The sequence below is a fragment of the Panthera onca genome, chromosome A2 (assembly GCF_046562875.1).
Source record: "Panthera onca isolate mPanOnc1 chromosome A2, mPanOnc1 haplotype 2, whole genome shotgun sequence".
Taxonomy (NCBI): Eukaryota; Metazoa; Chordata; class Mammalia; order Carnivora; family Felidae; genus Panthera; species Panthera onca.
In genome coordinates this window covers 153,154,964-153,172,047 of record NC_138340.1, presented here as the reverse complement: position 1 = coordinate 153,172,047, position 17,084 = coordinate 153,154,964, and the positions used below count along the sequence as shown (strand labels likewise).

At 38.7% G+C, this 17,084-nt stretch overlaps 1 protein-coding gene across 2 annotated transcripts in view; it reads right to left on the bottom strand.

Annotated features, from left to right (window-relative positions):
- Nucleotides 1-17,084, bottom strand: part of TRIM24 (tripartite motif containing 24) — a 128,667-nt gene that overhangs the window by 18,599 nt on the left and 92,984 nt on the right. The window contains exons 8-10 of one of the 2 annotated variants that reach the window (XM_078438867.2): nucleotides 12,316-12,433; nucleotides 9,395-9,663; nucleotides 4,229-4,402 (exon numbers count right to left, since the gene is read on the bottom strand). In XM_078438867.2, the coding sequence (XP_078294993.1) occupies nucleotides 4,229-4,402; nucleotides 9,395-9,663; nucleotides 12,316-12,433 (561 nt within the window). The remainder of the gene's footprint in view (nucleotides 1-4,228; nucleotides 4,403-9,394; nucleotides 9,664-12,315; nucleotides 12,434-17,084) is intronic. The other variant, XM_078438868.2, reaches the window with a different exon arrangement.

The following is a 17,084-nucleotide window of genomic DNA, read 5'->3' as shown; positions in this document are numbered from 1 at the left end:
TCTGATCTTTATTATTTCTCTTCTTCTGCTGGGTTTAGGCTGTCTTTGCTGTTCTGCTTCTATTTCCTTTAGGTGTGCTGTTAGATTTTGTATTTGGGATTTTTCTTGTTTCTTGAGATAGGCCTGGATTGCAATGTATTTTCCTCTCAGAACTGCCTTCGCTGCATCCCAAAGCGTTTGGATTGTTGTATTTTCATTTTCGTTTGTTTCTACATATTTTTTAATTTCTTCCCTAATTGCCTGGTTGACCCATTCATTCTTTAGTAGGGTGTTCTTTAACCTCCATGCCTTTGGAGGTTTTCCAGACTTTTTCCTGTGGTTGATTTCAAGCTTCATAGCATTGTGGTCTGAAAGTATGCATGGTATGATCTCAATTCTTGTATACTTATGAAGGGCTGTTTTGTGATCCAGTATGTGATCTATCTTGGAGAATGTTCCATGTGTACTCAAGAAGAAAGTATATTCTGTTGCTTTGGGATGCAGAGTTCTAAATATATCTGTCAAGTCCATCTGATCCAACGTATCATTCAGGGCCCTTGTTTCTTATTGACCGTGTGTCTAGATGATCTATCCATTGTTCTAAGTGGGGTATTAAAGTCCCCTGCAATTACCACATTCTTATCAATAAGGTTGCTTATGTTTGTGAGTAATTGTTTTATATATTTGGGGGCTTCCGTATTCGATGCATAGACATTTATAATTGTTAGCTCTTCCTGATGGATAGACCCTGTAATTATTATTAATGCCCTTCTTCATCTCTTGTTACAGCCTTTAATTTAACGTCTAGTTTGTCTGATATAAGTATGGCTACTCCAGCTCTCTTTTGACTTCCAGTAGCATGATAAATAGATCTCCATCCCCTCACTTTCAATCTGAAGGTGTCCTCAGGTCTAAAATGAGTCTCTTGTAGTCAGCAAATAGATGGGTCTTGTTTTTTTTTTATCCATTCTGATACCTATGTCTTTTTGTTGGCGCATTTAGTCCGTTTATGTTCAGTGTTATTATAGAAAGATATGGGTTTAGAGTCATTGTCATGTCTGTAGGTTTCATGCTTGTAGCGGTGTCTCTGGTACTTTGTCTCACAGGATCCCCCTGAGGATCTCTTGTAGGCCTGGTTTAGTGGTGATGAATTCCTTCAGTTTTTGTTTGTTTGGGAAGACCTTTATCTCTCCTTCTATTCTAAATGACAGATTTGCTGGATAAAGGATTCTCGGCTGCATATTTTTTTTCTGTTCATCACATTGAAGATTTCTTGCCATTCCTTTCCAGCCTGCCAAGTTTCAGTAGAGAGATCAGTCACGAGTCTTATAGGTCTCCCTTTATATGTGAGGGCACGTTTATCTCTAGCTGCTTTCAGAATTTTCTCTTTATCCTTGTATTTTGCCAGTTTCACTATGATAACGTTGTGCAGAAGATCGATTCAAGTTATGTCTGAAGGGAGTTCTCTGTGCCTCTTGGATTTCAGTGCCTTTTTCCTTCCCCAGATCAGGGAAGTTCTCAGCTATTATTTCTTCAAGTACACCTTCAGCACCTTTCCCTCTCTCTTCCTCCTCTGGAATACCAATTATGCATATATTATTTCTCTTTAGTGCATCACTTAGTTCTCTAATTTTCCCCTCATACTCCTGGATTTTTTTATCTCTCTTTTTCACAGCTTCTTCTTTTTCCATAATTTTATCTCCTAGTTCACCGATTCTCTCCTCTGCCTCTTCAATCCGAGCTGTGGTCGTCTCCATTTTATTTTGCAGCTCATTTATAGCATTTTTTAGCTCCTCCAGGCTGTTCCTTAGTCCCTTGATCTCTGTAGCAATAGAGTCTCTGCTGTCCTCTACACTGTTTTCAAGCCCAGCGATTAATTTTACGACTATTATTCTAAATTCACTTTCCGTTATATTGTTTAAATCGTTTTTGATCAGTTCGTTAGCTGTTGCTATTTCCTGGAGATTCTTTTTGAGGGGAATTCTTCCATTTTGTCATTTTGGATAGTCCCTGGAATGGTGCGGGACTGCAGGGCACTTCCCCTGTGCTGTCTTGAATAACTTGCGTTGGTGGGTGGGGCCGCATCAGACCTGATGTCTGCCCCCAGCCCACCGCTGGGGCCACAGTCATACTGGTGTGTACCTCCTCTTCCCCTCTCCTAGGGGCAGGATTCACTATGGGGTGGCGTGGCCCATCTGGGCTACTTGCACACTGCCAGGCTTGTGGTGCTGGGGGTCTGGCGTATTAGCTGGGGTGGGTAGGCAAGGTGCACAGGGCGGAAGGGGCAGGCTCAGTTTGCTTTTCCTTTGGTGATCCGATTCAGGAGGGGCCCTGCAGCATCGGGAGTGAGTCAGACCCGCTGCTGGAGGGACGGATCCACAGAAGCACAGCCTTGGGTGTTTGCGCAGTGCAAGCAAGTTCCCTGACAGGAACTGCTTCCCTTTGGGATTTTGGCTGGGGGATGGGCAAGGGAGATGGCGTTGGCGAGCGCCTTTGTTCCCCGCCAAGCTGAGCTCTGTCATCTGGGGTTCAACAACTCTCCCTCCTGTTGTCCTCCAGACCTCCTGCTCTCCGAGCAGAGCTGTTAGCTTATAACCTTCCAGATGTTAAGTCCCGCTTGCTGTCAGAACACACTCCGTCCGGCCCCTCTGCTTTTGCAAGCCAGACTTGGGGGCTCTGCTTTGCCGGCGGGCTGCCCCTGGCTCCCTCCCGCTGGTCCGTGTAGCACACACTGCCTCTCCACCTTTCCTACCCTCTTCTGTGGGCCTCTTGTCTGCACTTGGCTCCAGAGAATCCGTTCTGCTAGTCTTCTGGTGGTTTCCTGGGTTATTTAGGCAGGTGTAGGTGGAATCTAAGTGATCAGCAGGAGGTGGTGAGCCCAGCGTCCTCCTACAGCATCATCTTCCCTAACCTCTTCTCCAGGAAACATTTTAAAAACATCCTTAGAGTGTATATCTACACATTAAAAATGACAACTGGAGAAGAGGGGCAGGGCGCCTGGTAGCTCAGTTGGTTAAGCATCCGACTTCGGCTCAGGTCATGATCTCATGGTTCGTGGGTCAAGCCCCACATCAGGGTCTGTGCTGACAGCTCAGAGCCTGGAGCCTGCTTCAGATTCTGTGTCTCCCTCTCTCTCTGCCCCTCCCCTCCTTGCTCTCTGTCCATCTCTCTTTCAAGAATAAAAAAACATTAAAAAAAAATTAAAAAAAAAAACAACTGGGGAAGAGGGAAGGTACACGTTTGTGCACACAGAATGTGCTAGGTGCTTCTGTACACATTAGCAGTCTCAGCACAACTCTGCAAGGGATTCAATATATAGCTGGGGCAAATGACATTTAAAAGATTAAACTTGCACAAGGTCACAAAACTCTTAGGAAAGTAAACAGGACTTAAGGCTACAATGCAGCTTGGGTCCTTTTCACCTCTCTCTACCAATGAAGCAGAGAAAGAAATGACTTATTTAAAAGCGTTTTTATTAAAATATTATGAAAATTCTGTGCTATTAAAGCAAAGCTAAACTAATTATAACCACACACAAACACACAGCACATGTACTTTTTGAATAGAATTTTCACATCATTTGATTAAACGAATGTCAGAGAATTATAGAAACCACATCATATTCCTTATTTTGGTCTTGGCAAAAATATGAAACTGAAATCAGCCTACAAGTATTAAGCTGGAAACAGTGTTGACACAAGTGCTTGAAGACAGAGAACTTTGATAAATATAACAAAAGAGTGTCTTATCTAGAAAATATTTTTACCTGAAGACCTTAAGAATATAAATATTAAATCCTATTGGATTTAATATAGAACCTTAAAACATTCAATTTCATCAGATGTATAGGTACTCCATATTAAAACTATCAGTTTCTTTCTAAGTCTCCTTCAAACAATTTAAAGATTTCTCTTTTGCAGAATATAACCTGTATTTGTTAGAATTCTTCTGTCTTAGTAAATGTAATGAACTCAGCTAAAAGCTGCACCTATGAGTATTGCCAAAAGTCATACCTACGACTCACTGATTATTCTGGGCCTTTAATCCAACTTAAGTGGATTTCTCTTGTTAATTATAAATCAGGACCCATTCTCTTAGCTTTGTCTCTATGTCTGTAATAAACTTGGTAACTCACATTTATTAAAAACAAAAAAACTTGCTCTTCATAACCATTGCTGTATTTATAAATTCAACATGATCTGAAAGCAGAGAAGCAGAACAAGAAGCTGAAGAGAGTAAATATATATACCTGTTTTATAGCTTGTTGAGCCAAAAAAGCCATCTGTAGCGGGTTGGGCTTTATTGCTTGTCGCGGCATGTTCTGGTTCGGTGGGTATCTCAGCTGTTGAGGATGTGGAGGAAGAACTGGTCCATTGGGTTTGGGGCTGTGATTTTGGAAATTTATCAAACGTGGAGGGGGTTGCTGGAAAAAAGAAATTAAACCATTTTAGTGACGGTCATCTCCTGAAAGACAAATTACAGAGAAGTCTGTAACTTTCAAAGAAAGACAGCAACTCTGTCACAGACGAACAACTTATTAATACTACAACAAGGGTGTGGGGGAAGGAGGCAGCCTTCCAGAATGTGTAAAGCTATGTGAAAAGGGGTTTCATTAGGAAAGAGCCGTGGGACAGGGGTTTCCAACTTTAAGTAGGTTATAATAGGACTGGATGTAGGCCATGTTAGGAAGTAGGGAAAATTTGTGTTAAGTATCCTTCTAAGTCCCTGATTTGCCCTCTTCAGACATCCTAAAATAATATGGTGGTTGAATACTAATCGCTAACATTTACTGAGCAGTCGTTCCATGCCAGGCACTGCTTTCAGAGATTTCTGTGAGAGAACTCATTTAATCTTCACAACACTCTTATGAGGTAGGGACTCTTTATTTTACAGAAAAGGAAATCAGGGTATAGAGAATTTAAATAACCTATCCAAGATTAACAAAGTTAGTAAAAGATGAAGCTGGAACTTGAACTTAAGCACTCTAGCTCCAAACTCTTAACTGACAAATCATGAATAGTGAAAACTGTTAATATTTGAAAACTGGGACACCTGGGTGGCTCAGTCAGTTAAGGGTCCAACTTTGGCTCAGGTCATGATCTCACGTTTTGTGGGTGTGAGCCCCGTGTCGGGCTCTGTGCTGACCGCTCAGAGCCTAGAGCCTGCTTCAGATTCTATGTCTCTCTCTCTCTCTCTCTCTCTCTCTCTCTCTGTCTCCCTGCCCCTCCCTTGCTCACACTCTGTCTCTCTCTAAAATAAACATTAAAAAAAAAAAAAAAAAGGAATTAGTGAGTTTTAGATCTGAGGTCAAACCATATGCCATGCATTGTGATTACCATTTTACATGTGTTACTTCATTATGTCATTTGTAAAATGAGGACACCGAACATTAGAAAGCTTACGTAGCTTGAAAAAGGTCACATGGCTAGTGAAAGGTGGTGCTAGAGCTTTGATCCAAATCTAGTCTGCCTCATCATTACCAAAATGCGTTCTGGTATTTAGCTGGGGGTTGATTAAGGTACAGATGAGAGGATGAAATTTCCCTAAAAGAAAATAGATTTCAAGTGGAAACCCTCCAAGGACAACACTAGTTGGTTACAGGACAGGGCAAGGGCTGGGAAGACAAGCCTACTTTGTGCATAAATGCTAGCCTTGGAAATTGAGATCTGTGTTCTAGAAAAAGGTAACCTTATATGCCAGTCTTTGTTTCATCATGAACCAATCCTACAGTTGGCAACTTATTGAGAAGCAAATACTTATTTTTTAGGCACTCTAAACTGTGAAGGAAGACAGCTATAAAGTGTAGCCCTGCCTTCTTTTTTAGCTTTTACTCTCTCATTTTTTTGAATTTACTCTCCTTGCATGGGTAAACTGCTTCTCTCTCCCCTGTCTTACAAATTAGTTGGCACTGGGTTCACCCTCAGTAACTCTCAAGAGTAGCCAGCAATTACACACCCAAGAAAAACAGATTTAGATACTGTTTCAACACCAAGGGAAATTCTGTGGGTGAAGAAGAGAAAAATATTAGAGAAAATATCAGAACTGTACAGAAGCATACGCCTGAAGCCATAGCAATTCTTTCTAATTCTTAAAGTTTTGTAGGGGCGCCTGGGTGGCTCAGTCGGTTAAGTGGCCGACTTCGGCTCAGGTCATGATCTCGTGGTCCGTGAGTTCGAGCCCCGTGTCGGGCTCTGTGCTGGCAGCTCAGAGCCTGGAGCCTGTTTCAGATTCTGTGTCTCCCTCTCTCTCTGCCCCTCCCCTGTTCATGCTCTGTCTCTCTCTGTCTCAAAAATAAATAAACGTTAAAAAAAAATTAAAAAAAAAAAGTTTTGTGACTTGAAGGGTTTTATCTCAGAGAATCGCAAACAGAAAACTGTTGGGCGATTACAGTGGAAATAGTACAAAACTTCTAAATTTATCTAAGAGATAATTTTTTATAAAGTGGAAAAGCACCTAAAATGGTCCTTAAGGAGAATAAAGGTAATCCTCGAAGTCCTTTGCTGCCCTACTCTCACAGTCCCAGCAAGAATGAGGTTTATATATTGATACAGTCAAGAAATGACACTTGATGTCAGAGTAATGTACCCTGTGAGAAATCAGTGTGGGAATGGATGTCGACCGTACCATCAAGGAGCTCACAGTTTGGTAAGACGTGAGGGGTTTTTCCCCCCTCTCCTAAACAGTTACAGTTGACTGCATTAGACAGGGAAGGCAACTTCGAAGAATAAGATTAGGAACTAGTTCTGAGCATAAAAGAAAAAGCAAAACCAGTGGTACTTTAATTAAATGGGATCACCTAATTTGCAAGAAAGATACAGAAGGAAAAAACAGAACAGAGAAATAATTGAGCACTTTAGCAAACTAACGTATAATCATCGTTAGCCTCATCTGCACTCTAAGTACCTTCATTACTATAGGGTTTGACTGTATTCTAGGTCAGTAGTTCCCAACTGTGCATAACCATGAAGGATAGCAGATGTCCTTCTAACTCTTCAGGAAAATGAATGTTTACATATGAATGAGAGCATCTCCACAGCAATAAATCTGACTCAGGAGTAAGAGCCATTGCTGTGAATTATGTATTCAATAACATACGTGACCACACTCAACAAACTGTGATCTGTCCACTGGAGTATAAAAAGATATACTGTATATTGCTAAATAAACAGAGATACACAGTCTATCAAGTTTGTACCACTTGGTCATAGAAGTGTGTATCCTATGTCTGTATCACCCAACTCTTTAACCACACAGATTATGTGGTTAATATTCAGAGGAAGAAGAAATAAGGAACTCTCATGCAAGCAATTTTTTAGAAGTAGTCCTTCAAATTTACCTGGGTCCTACAGACAGATGCAGAGTACGATCTGAACATGTCCACAAAGCCAGAGGCACACACGCACCTCCTCTTAGGCAGACATTTCCCTACGCTTTACATGTAAATAAACTGGTAGAAAACGAAGTCTACAGCTGAGCAGGGCAAGCTTATGGAGGAGGAGAAACTGATGACTGAAAAATATATGAGTATTTGACAGAGAACACATAAAAATGAGGGGTGAGAAGACAGAAAAACAACAGTGTGTGAGGTAATGACCAAAAGATACGAAGGTTATCTTATTTCTAAGTGGGAAAATTAGGTCACATAATAGAGATTGTGCATTATATAGATTATACAGCAGTAAATCCTAGAGAGGAAAAATAAGATCAAATGCAAATTTGAGATACGTAGGCTAAATAAAGGCTCAGAGGTCACTTCTGTTTTGTCGCTGCTTAAATAATGAGTGACCAAGTCACACAGTATCTACTAACTGCTCAGTTCCTCACTTCTTAGTGAAAAGATAATTAACACAAATAATGGATTTATCCTTTTTTTTTTTGCTTTAATAAACTATTAAATAAAAATCACTTTTCTATCTCCCACTTAAGATAAATATTAATCATGCAAATGCTTAGCACTAAGCGCTCAACCCTCTTCTCTTCACATTTATCTTTAGAAATATTTTGGTACTCTTTGAAGTCTACCTGCAATATGTCGCTCTGCAGAGATAATGACAAAATTACTCCGTTTTCTTAAAATTCCAACTCTACCAGTTGAAACTCTTGGTATCTACAGTGCACAACTCTCTTCTCACAGAGCACTCACCAAAGACTTCTTAAATTCTTTGTTAATTACTTCTGTGAACATGTGGGTTAAAGTAAAGTTCTAGAGGAATAATCAATTTGGCATATTAAGTTAGGCATTTTAATATACCCCTGGATTTGACAAGCCTTCTTAATCAAATTATTAGAAAGCCATAAACCTCAAATAAATCAACTCAGGCCTTCACAGAAGCAATTTAACAAAATCACGATCTACATATGCCTACAACTTTCTTCAGGGTTGAAATAAGAGCCCTATGAAGACCAATTCTATGTTTTGCAAAATTGCTACAAAAAAATTATCATGCCATTTAAAATTGCCTTTTCATGAAGAACCACATTATATATTCCTCTTAGTGCTTGTAAAATACTAGTAAAAAGTTTTTTCTCTGATTAACTGGCATTTTTCCTTTTTACCAAATAATATAGATATTATGCCTGTTTCTCATTTTCTTGGGTTGAGAAAAAATTCTGAGCTAAGTCTTGTTCTCAAGTAGTTCTTCACACTTTGATACTTATTAAACCATGTTCTACTTCATTTGTGTCATTACTGTTTCATTACTTCAAATGCTTCTCAGAAATAGGAAGAGTACATATTAATAAATGTAACTGTCAATAACAATTTGTATGATTTGATTAGACCTTATATTCCTTAGTAAACTTATTACGTATGCCCAGATCTAACTTGAGCAGGACGGTTACACTACTTAACAGAGTGCATAAACTTCTTATCTTGAAAAACTGACTTAAAAGTAAATGGAATACTTCATATCTAGTAAGAATAAGAATGGTTCATGGAGTATCTGCTCAGAAATAAAGTTTGAAAAAGGTAGTTTTCTAAGGAACCATTCCACCCCAGTTTTCTATTTGACCCTAGTTTCTAGGATGCAGTGTGGTTTTTCTAAAACACTGCATCCCCACAAAGAACAGAAAACTGAAGTATTAGTCATTCTGAAGCACTAATACAGGAATTATGAGTTACAGATTTACAAATTTCCTCATCAGTCATAGGCATGGGTTATTTAGGAATGCAATCATTTATCCTGTTATAATTTGAAGAGTAGATGAAAACAGATGTACCAGCTAAATAAACCATTAATTCCTTTTTGAGAAGGACTAAAAACTAGAAGCTAAATCAAGGATACTTAATGTGATAAATTTTTAACAATTCATATATGTAAATCACAAATGACAGATGTCTTGGTTATTTTAAGAGATGTTGAATACAATTGTACTATCATTATCTAAGTTAGGACAGGCCTGCTTCCAAATTTACCTGATGAGAGATGGAAGGTTGCTGGATGGGCCCCTGCATTCTAGGGTTTGGTAAACCCACAGGTGCTGGCCTCCGTTGCACCTGTTGCCTCTGAGCCATTACCTGTTGCTGCATATGCTGGAGTCGTAATTGAGCTAGGCTGATCTGTGTTGGAAACTTGGATAACTGGTTTGAAGATAAACCACCTGGTGGCTGTGAATTCTGTTCCACCACAGGATTCTGCTTAGGCATTTGTGGCTGACTCTCTTTATCTTCAATTACTAAAGAACCTAATTAAAGAGAAAAAGTTAAGTTCTAAAGTTTTTCTGAAAGTGAAATAGCATATTTCATAAGGCTCTTTTTGCTGAACTTCAAATTGCCAAGAAACTTTTTCATCTCAGGAACGCTTTACACTCTTAGAAATCAAAGGTCACAAAGAGCTTTTGTTTACGTAAGTTCTATCTATCAAATTTTCACATTTTAGAAACTATTAAAAACATTTTTTAGTTATTAACTCATTTAAAAATAACAAGCCCACAGTAACACATTTTTATGAAAAAATAACTTCACAAAAATTAATGAAGATTTACATTGTTTTAAGTTTTAAAAATCTTCACATGTCTGGCCTAAGAGCTGAACTCTCCAATTTGTTTCTGTATTGTCTGTCATTATATGTTGTTTGGGTTGAAATTTATGAAGAAAATCCAGCCACACATAGACATGTAGTTGGGAAAAGTCCCATAAAGGAGTCTTATACAATATTTTGAGAACTGCTCTTGTATATCAAAATAAAACAAGTCAATCTGACGTTGGTTCTAAAAATCCCACAATGTATTTGATTCTTTAGAATGAACAATTTGTAATCTCTCAAGTTCCTTATACTCACGGCTCATACTACGTCAGCTCTCTGACAGAGAATACTGTGGCTCACAACTACACTTTTAGAATTTAAAGGTGCCTCTAGTAGGTCTGATTACAGCATAAGGCAAAGCTTGACTTCTTCAACAGACTCAATTTCTGATTTATTAAGCATAAACATCCTAAAAAAATATGGTCATCATTCATTAAATACTCACTGCATGTTAGGTAATGTGATAGTAGGTCTATGTATATTCTTGATAAAGTCCTTTTTATAGATAAGGGATCTAAGGCTCAGAGAGATTGAGTAAATTACCCAAACTCACCGAGACATTAATTGAATGTTGACATAGATCAACATTTTCCCTATGTACTCTTCTAGAAGACATTTCTCAGAAGCCACGGATAACACCAAGTCTGGGAAACTTGAATCCTTCTTAGAATATTTAAAATGTAAATCTCATTGTAAATGGTAATTTACACAGCTGTAAGTGATGGCTCTGACAAGTCTTACCGTAAAGGATATTGTTTAACCTTATTATAGGAATTTCACAAATAGGAGATGCTGTTTTTATTTTGTTTTTGCTGATGCAGACATACCTAAAACTATATACATTTATGTATATAGTTACACATTTTACTTATGTCTACATCACGAGGTTTATGCTGTAAGTTATATGCTTGTAATTACATGTATTTCTATACTTGTGTAGATATATAACTTGTGATTCATAACTTCTGTATAGCTGAATCTGTGGTGGTTTGGTGAGGTAGGTAAGAGATAGTTACTTAGAAACACACTTTGTATTAAGATGCTTTTTAGTAAGACAGGTCAGAGTGTGTGTGATTCCAGCTGCCTGCTACCTATCAATAAATACATTGCTGCATGCACTTCAAAACTGAGCTACAGGGGTTAACTTATCACTATCCTTTTTGTTCTTTTGTATGGATGCGATCTGTGTAAGCTTATTGCTTCCTTTCTTGATGTGTTAAGAGAGCACTGGCTCTCTCCAGCCATTTCTTCCTTTCCTACCTAGAATCGAGCTGAGGGTATGAGAGACCAAACATCTTTGATGATTTTGAAACATAGTCTGTGAGCCCAAAAAACTGTCATCAAAGGGAATATACTGATGGCTGATAAAGAATGTACAGGGAATTCTTAAATTTCTGTTTCTATAGTTTCCATGTGAGAAATTAAGAAGAAAGGCAAAAAGTGAAGACTTTTTCTACTATTTGAGTTCCTAATCTTACCAAAATGACAGTCTCCCTCTGTGATAATTTGGTGGGCTCTAATACTAAAAACTGGGGCACTTTTCTGTATGCATGTTATGTTTCAATTAGGAAGTTTAAAAATACAGTTATTTCAGGGCGCCTGGGTGGCTCAGTGAGTTGAGCGACTGACTTCGGTTCAGGTCATGATCTCACAGCTCATGAGTTCGAGCCCCGTGTCGGGCTCTGTGCTGACAGCTCGGAGCCTGGAGCCTGCTTCGGCTTCTGTGTCTCCCTCTCTCTCTCTGCCCCTCCCCCCCTCACGTTCTGTCTCTGTCTCTCTCAAAAATAAATAAACATTAAAAAACAACGTAAAAAAAATATACAGTTATTATATAAAAGGTGGAATAAAAGATGAGAAGTCTTCCCTAGCAAGATCAAGCAAATGAACCTTTAGGTGCTCCATGACTGGGTATAAGAAGTAAACCAATATGAGAAATACTATTTTAACAGAACACATTCCACATAACAAAAATCCTGTATCAATGGCAGTTATGAGTCAAAAGTTTTATTACCCCATTGTGATAAATCTATAGTTAACAGTAAAAGCAATATTCTATGGAAAAAAGAACTTCTAAATTCCCAAGTCTAGACATCCTGTGAGTCAATATTAAGGATGTTTCATATTATCCATTTATTTACATATGTGTATTTATACTCAGGCATGTGTTACACAGATACACACGTTAATAAAATACTGGCAAAAATTCCATGTCTTTAAAATAAGGTAATAAAAACACTTTGATAGCATTATCATAATCATTAAGAGCTCCAGAAACAAATGGCACTTTGAGGAAACGGACATAATGGCCTACCTAAATTGATAATATTTTGAGCCCAGAAACTAGGATCACAGTGAAACTGGATGGTATTGTTGGTCACTGGGGAAGCATCACACCTTGCTCGAAGGAGGTGCCGTAACCGGTATGTAATCTAGGAGAAAGGAGAGACAACTAAACATCAGTATCTTTCATCAGGCAAATAATTTATTAAGTTCCCAGGGAATACACAAAAAAAGTCATTTCTGGTATGTATGCTGATACAAAACAGCTAATCATATAGAAGCTATAAAATATGGATACACAACATGGTTTTCTTTTTAAAACGTTAAGTTTTGAGGTATAATTTAGTTACCTATACTGTTGAATACAAAACTGAAAAGTATCTTCAAGTGATACGTTAAAGTGAGTTTTTTCGAATTAATAAAAGGTTAGAGAAGCACCAACTAAATATCTGTAAAATAAACCTTAACATATTTTGCTCTTTTATTATATTTATGCTTTTAAAGAAAGTTTCAGGATTTGGATTAAGGGGCTAATGAGTTATGGAAAATACAGATTAATCTCTGCTCAGGAGATGTAAGTACAGCTCACATCTAGGCTGCTAGTGGGATGGCTCCCCTTGCTCCTATGTTTTGAATCTCATGTCATTACACCACACCACCCACCTCCTTCCACCCTGTAGTCCTCCGTGAACACTTGGACCTTCTCTCTCAGCCCTTGAAGAATTTAGCTCCTGGCTCACTATTACCATCTCCAACATTACTCATCATAATTCTTAATGATTTTAATATCCAACCAGCTGATCCTTCTTTCTAGCTCACTTCCTCTGGTGCCCAGGTACCCATTATCCTATAAACCTTAAAGGCCCTATAAGCCTTTGCTCTTATAATTTTTCCATGTCCTTCAATCTCACATTACCATTATCCTTACCCAGCTTAAACCCCAGGGTCAAGCACCATAATCATCTCCTTGCATATACCCTCAATACCTGTTTTTCTCACATACTCCATCAAATATACTCCCATCTCTCTCCTCAACCTTTGTCACCAAACAAAACAAGCAACCCTGGTTAAGTCCAGCTTTTGCCTAAATATAGCTGGACTAATAAAGGGAATGATCACTTCAAACACATGACAATTTACTTCCGGTTATGCCCCTAAGGGTGACTGGCTAGCATGTGACATTCTTCTGGTACTTTACTTCCCTACTCTCCTAAGTAACTGTTCAACTTTTCTTCTCAAATCTCTAGCACCCTTCCTCCCCCATTGTCAATCTCAGCTGATGATTTTGCTTACAATTTTACTGAGAAAGCAGGAACAATCAGGGACCTTCTACAAATTCCCACCACTTGTGAGTATTAGTGCTCCCTCCAGTTGCAATGCTTCTAGAGCAGTCCTTCCACTTGTGCAACAGCACCCAACCCTTCTTGCCTACTCACAGACACTGCTCAGCAACTTTCTTCCCTCTCCTGTATCACCTAGGCTTCCCTTTTACTGGATCACTCCCATCGACAGAGAAATGTTTTAACTTTTCCCAGCTAAAAACAAAACTCTTGGCTCTTTTTCTCTTGCCATCACTGCCCCGTTTTCCTGCTTTTTACAGCAAACTCTTAAAAAACTCATCTATTTTTACTGTGCCCTGTTCCTCTCCTCCCATTCTTTTCTGAAACCACTCCTTCACTTGGCTTTCAGCATACTATACCCTCATGGTTTTATCTTTATTTTACCAGCTGCTACTTTTGGGGGCCACTGAGAACAGGTTTGGGCTCCAACGCACCATCGAAGCCTCTACTGTTGGTTCTTTCAACTGAGCCCCAGGGCTCAGTCTTTCAACTGTTCTCATTTCTCCTCTACCCACAGTTTCAGTGATCTCATATGGTTTCATAGTTTAAATGACTTCTTAATTTATATCTCAAGTCTAGATCTCTCTTTTGAACTTGCATTTCCAACTAGTTACTCAACATCTCCACCTGGTTGTCTAATAGGCACCTCAAATTTAATCTGCTTAAAAGGGAATTTGTGATCTTTCTACACAAGTCTACTTGTCCTATAATCTTAGCCTTGTCCATTACTGTCAACACTATTTTTCCTACAGCTTAGTCCTTGGTTCCTTTCTTTTTCTCATGCCCTACATTCAACCTGTTAGCAAAATCCTACTGGTTCTAGCCTTAAGATATGGATAACCCTACCCATTTTCCCATCAACTCTATTATTTATTATTATTATTATTATTATTATTATTTTAGTTTATTTATTTTGAGAGGGAGAGACAAGAGGAGAGGCGAGGCAGAAAGAAAGAGAGAGAGAGAGACAGAGAGAATATGAATCCTAAGCAGACTCCACACTGTCAGTGTAGAACCGGATGCGGGGCTCAAACCCAAGAACCGTGAGATAATGACCTGAGCTGAAATCAAGAGTCGGATGCTTAAGTGACTGAGCCACCCAGGCACCCCTCTCATCACCTCTATTAATTCTCCTGCTATCACTTTGCAAAAGTTATCTTACTGCAGTAAGTAAGGCTCTAACTGGTCTCCCTTATATCTCCCTTGCCCTCAACTACCTATAGTCTGCTCTCAATAGCTACAGTGATTGTTAAAATATAAATCATATTCTGTCTTCCTTCTCAAGTCCCTCTCTCCAGCAGTTCCTCATCTGAGATTAAAAACCAAAGTCCTCATAATGAACTACAAGGCTTGTGCTATCTGACTGCACTGCTTCTCTGACCTTACTCATACTACTTTCTGATCCTTCACTCTGTTCCAGCCCCTCACGCCTCTTTGTGTCCATATCACAAAAACCACCACCTCCATCTTTGTATCTGCTGTGTGCTTCGCCAGAACAGACTTCCCCCAAATATCTGCAGGAATTGCTTCTTCACTTTTCTTTAGTATTTGCTCAAATATCACCCTCTTTAAATAGACCAACTTATCTTACACTACCACCTGCACTCCAGTGTTCCCAGACTCCCTTCCTTAATTTAATATTCTCTAGAGCACTTAATATATACCAGGTAATAGTTATATATTTTACTTATTTTGGTGCTGTCTCTCTCCACTAAATGTGATTCTTAAAGGGCAAAGATTTTATTTTGTTCTCTGTTCTCCCAGTGCTTAGAATGCTGCCTGATATATATAGCAGGTATTCAGTAAATAATTGTTGAATACATAATTTGCTTTAGTTGCTAAATTATTTTCAATAGCTCTAATAAATTGTGAGTAAAAAACCATCAAACTATTTTGGGACTAAGTAGAATACATGGCACAGTGTGTAGCTAACAGCACTCAACACAATGCTCTTCTCCCTAAGTTTTTGTCTTAATTTTTTGTGTCCTCTAACAGTTCTCACCGTAAAAGATGTTCCTACAAAGCCAACCAAAACAATCATTCCAAGAACTTTCCTTTGTAAATATACTCCTGTTTTATCATTTCCAAAAATTTGTTCATTTTGAAATAATTTTTAAATTGTAGAAAAGTGAAAAGAACCCTTCACCCAGATTTCCCAACGGCTGCTGTATTAACACACTTCTTCCAGTGCCTCCCCAACTGCTTTTGCACATACACTATTGCTACTAGTCTTTTTCTGAACCTTTGACAGCAAGTTGCAGACATGAGGTTCTGTCTACCCTAAACACTCTGGCGAGTGCACCTTAAAACAAAGATCGTCTAACATAAAGAGCAAATTCCAAATTCCGAAACCAAGTCTGACAACACTGCCATCCAATCCAAAGACCTCATTCAAATGTCATCTCTGCCCACAGTGTCGCTTGCTAGGATACTGTCAAGGAATGCAGGTTGCATTTGGATGCCATGTCCCTTCAGTTCCTTAGGCTTTCCCTGTCATTTATGTCCTTGATGGCTTTAAAGAGTTCAAGAACTTATATTCTAGAAGAGCGCCTTCAACCTGGGTCTGAGTGCAGTTCCTCTTGATCAGACTTAGTAAAAGCATCCTTGTCAGGAATCCCACACTAATGATAATATAATGTGCACTTCTTAGCACATGAGATCAGGAAGCTCAGGATGGCAGCCTGTCCCACCACAAGTGCTGATACGAATCTTCGTCGCCTGACAATTTTGCTCCCCAGTTTCCCCACCTTGAATTCACTCGATTTCCCCCTTTGTAAACACTTAGTATTTTGCAAAGAGGTATTGTAGCATTACACTGAAATCCTGTTCTATCAATTCTCTACCCAGCAGATTAGCATACACTGATGACTCCTTCTTAATTACCACTACGACAGTGACCATATGTACTATCCTTTCTACGTTTATTGATTTACACTGTGACATAAAATTTTCTTTATCATTTAGATAAAATGGTTAAATCAGAAATGCGAACACTTTCTTAAAAGAAAATCAGCTCTAATAAAAGGGAACTGTGAGGTCAATACTTGGATATACTTTTTTCTCCCCTTGAGATACTATGCTGTAGATGAGAAGCCAGAAGACGCAATTTATTTACAACTCAGATAGCTAGTATCTATTTACTATTAATTTGTACCAAGGTCTAAAAGTAGTATCAAACTTGGCCAAACTCTGTTCCTTAAGTAACATTTTTTCCTGATGTATTTTACTGTCATTCAATGTAAAATACAAGAGCTCTTTCACTGTCAAATTATTTTATTACCCATCTAAAATGTAAACCTTGTCAAAACTCCTGACGCATGTTTTAGTTATTTCTGAGAAGTGATAAGGCATGACTGGTATAGAGGGTAATGGTTCATTAAATATACACACTTGTTAATCTCTTCAGATGTATCTGAACTTAAATGAACTCAGGTTTTACACTGAAACCTTAGCTACTGTT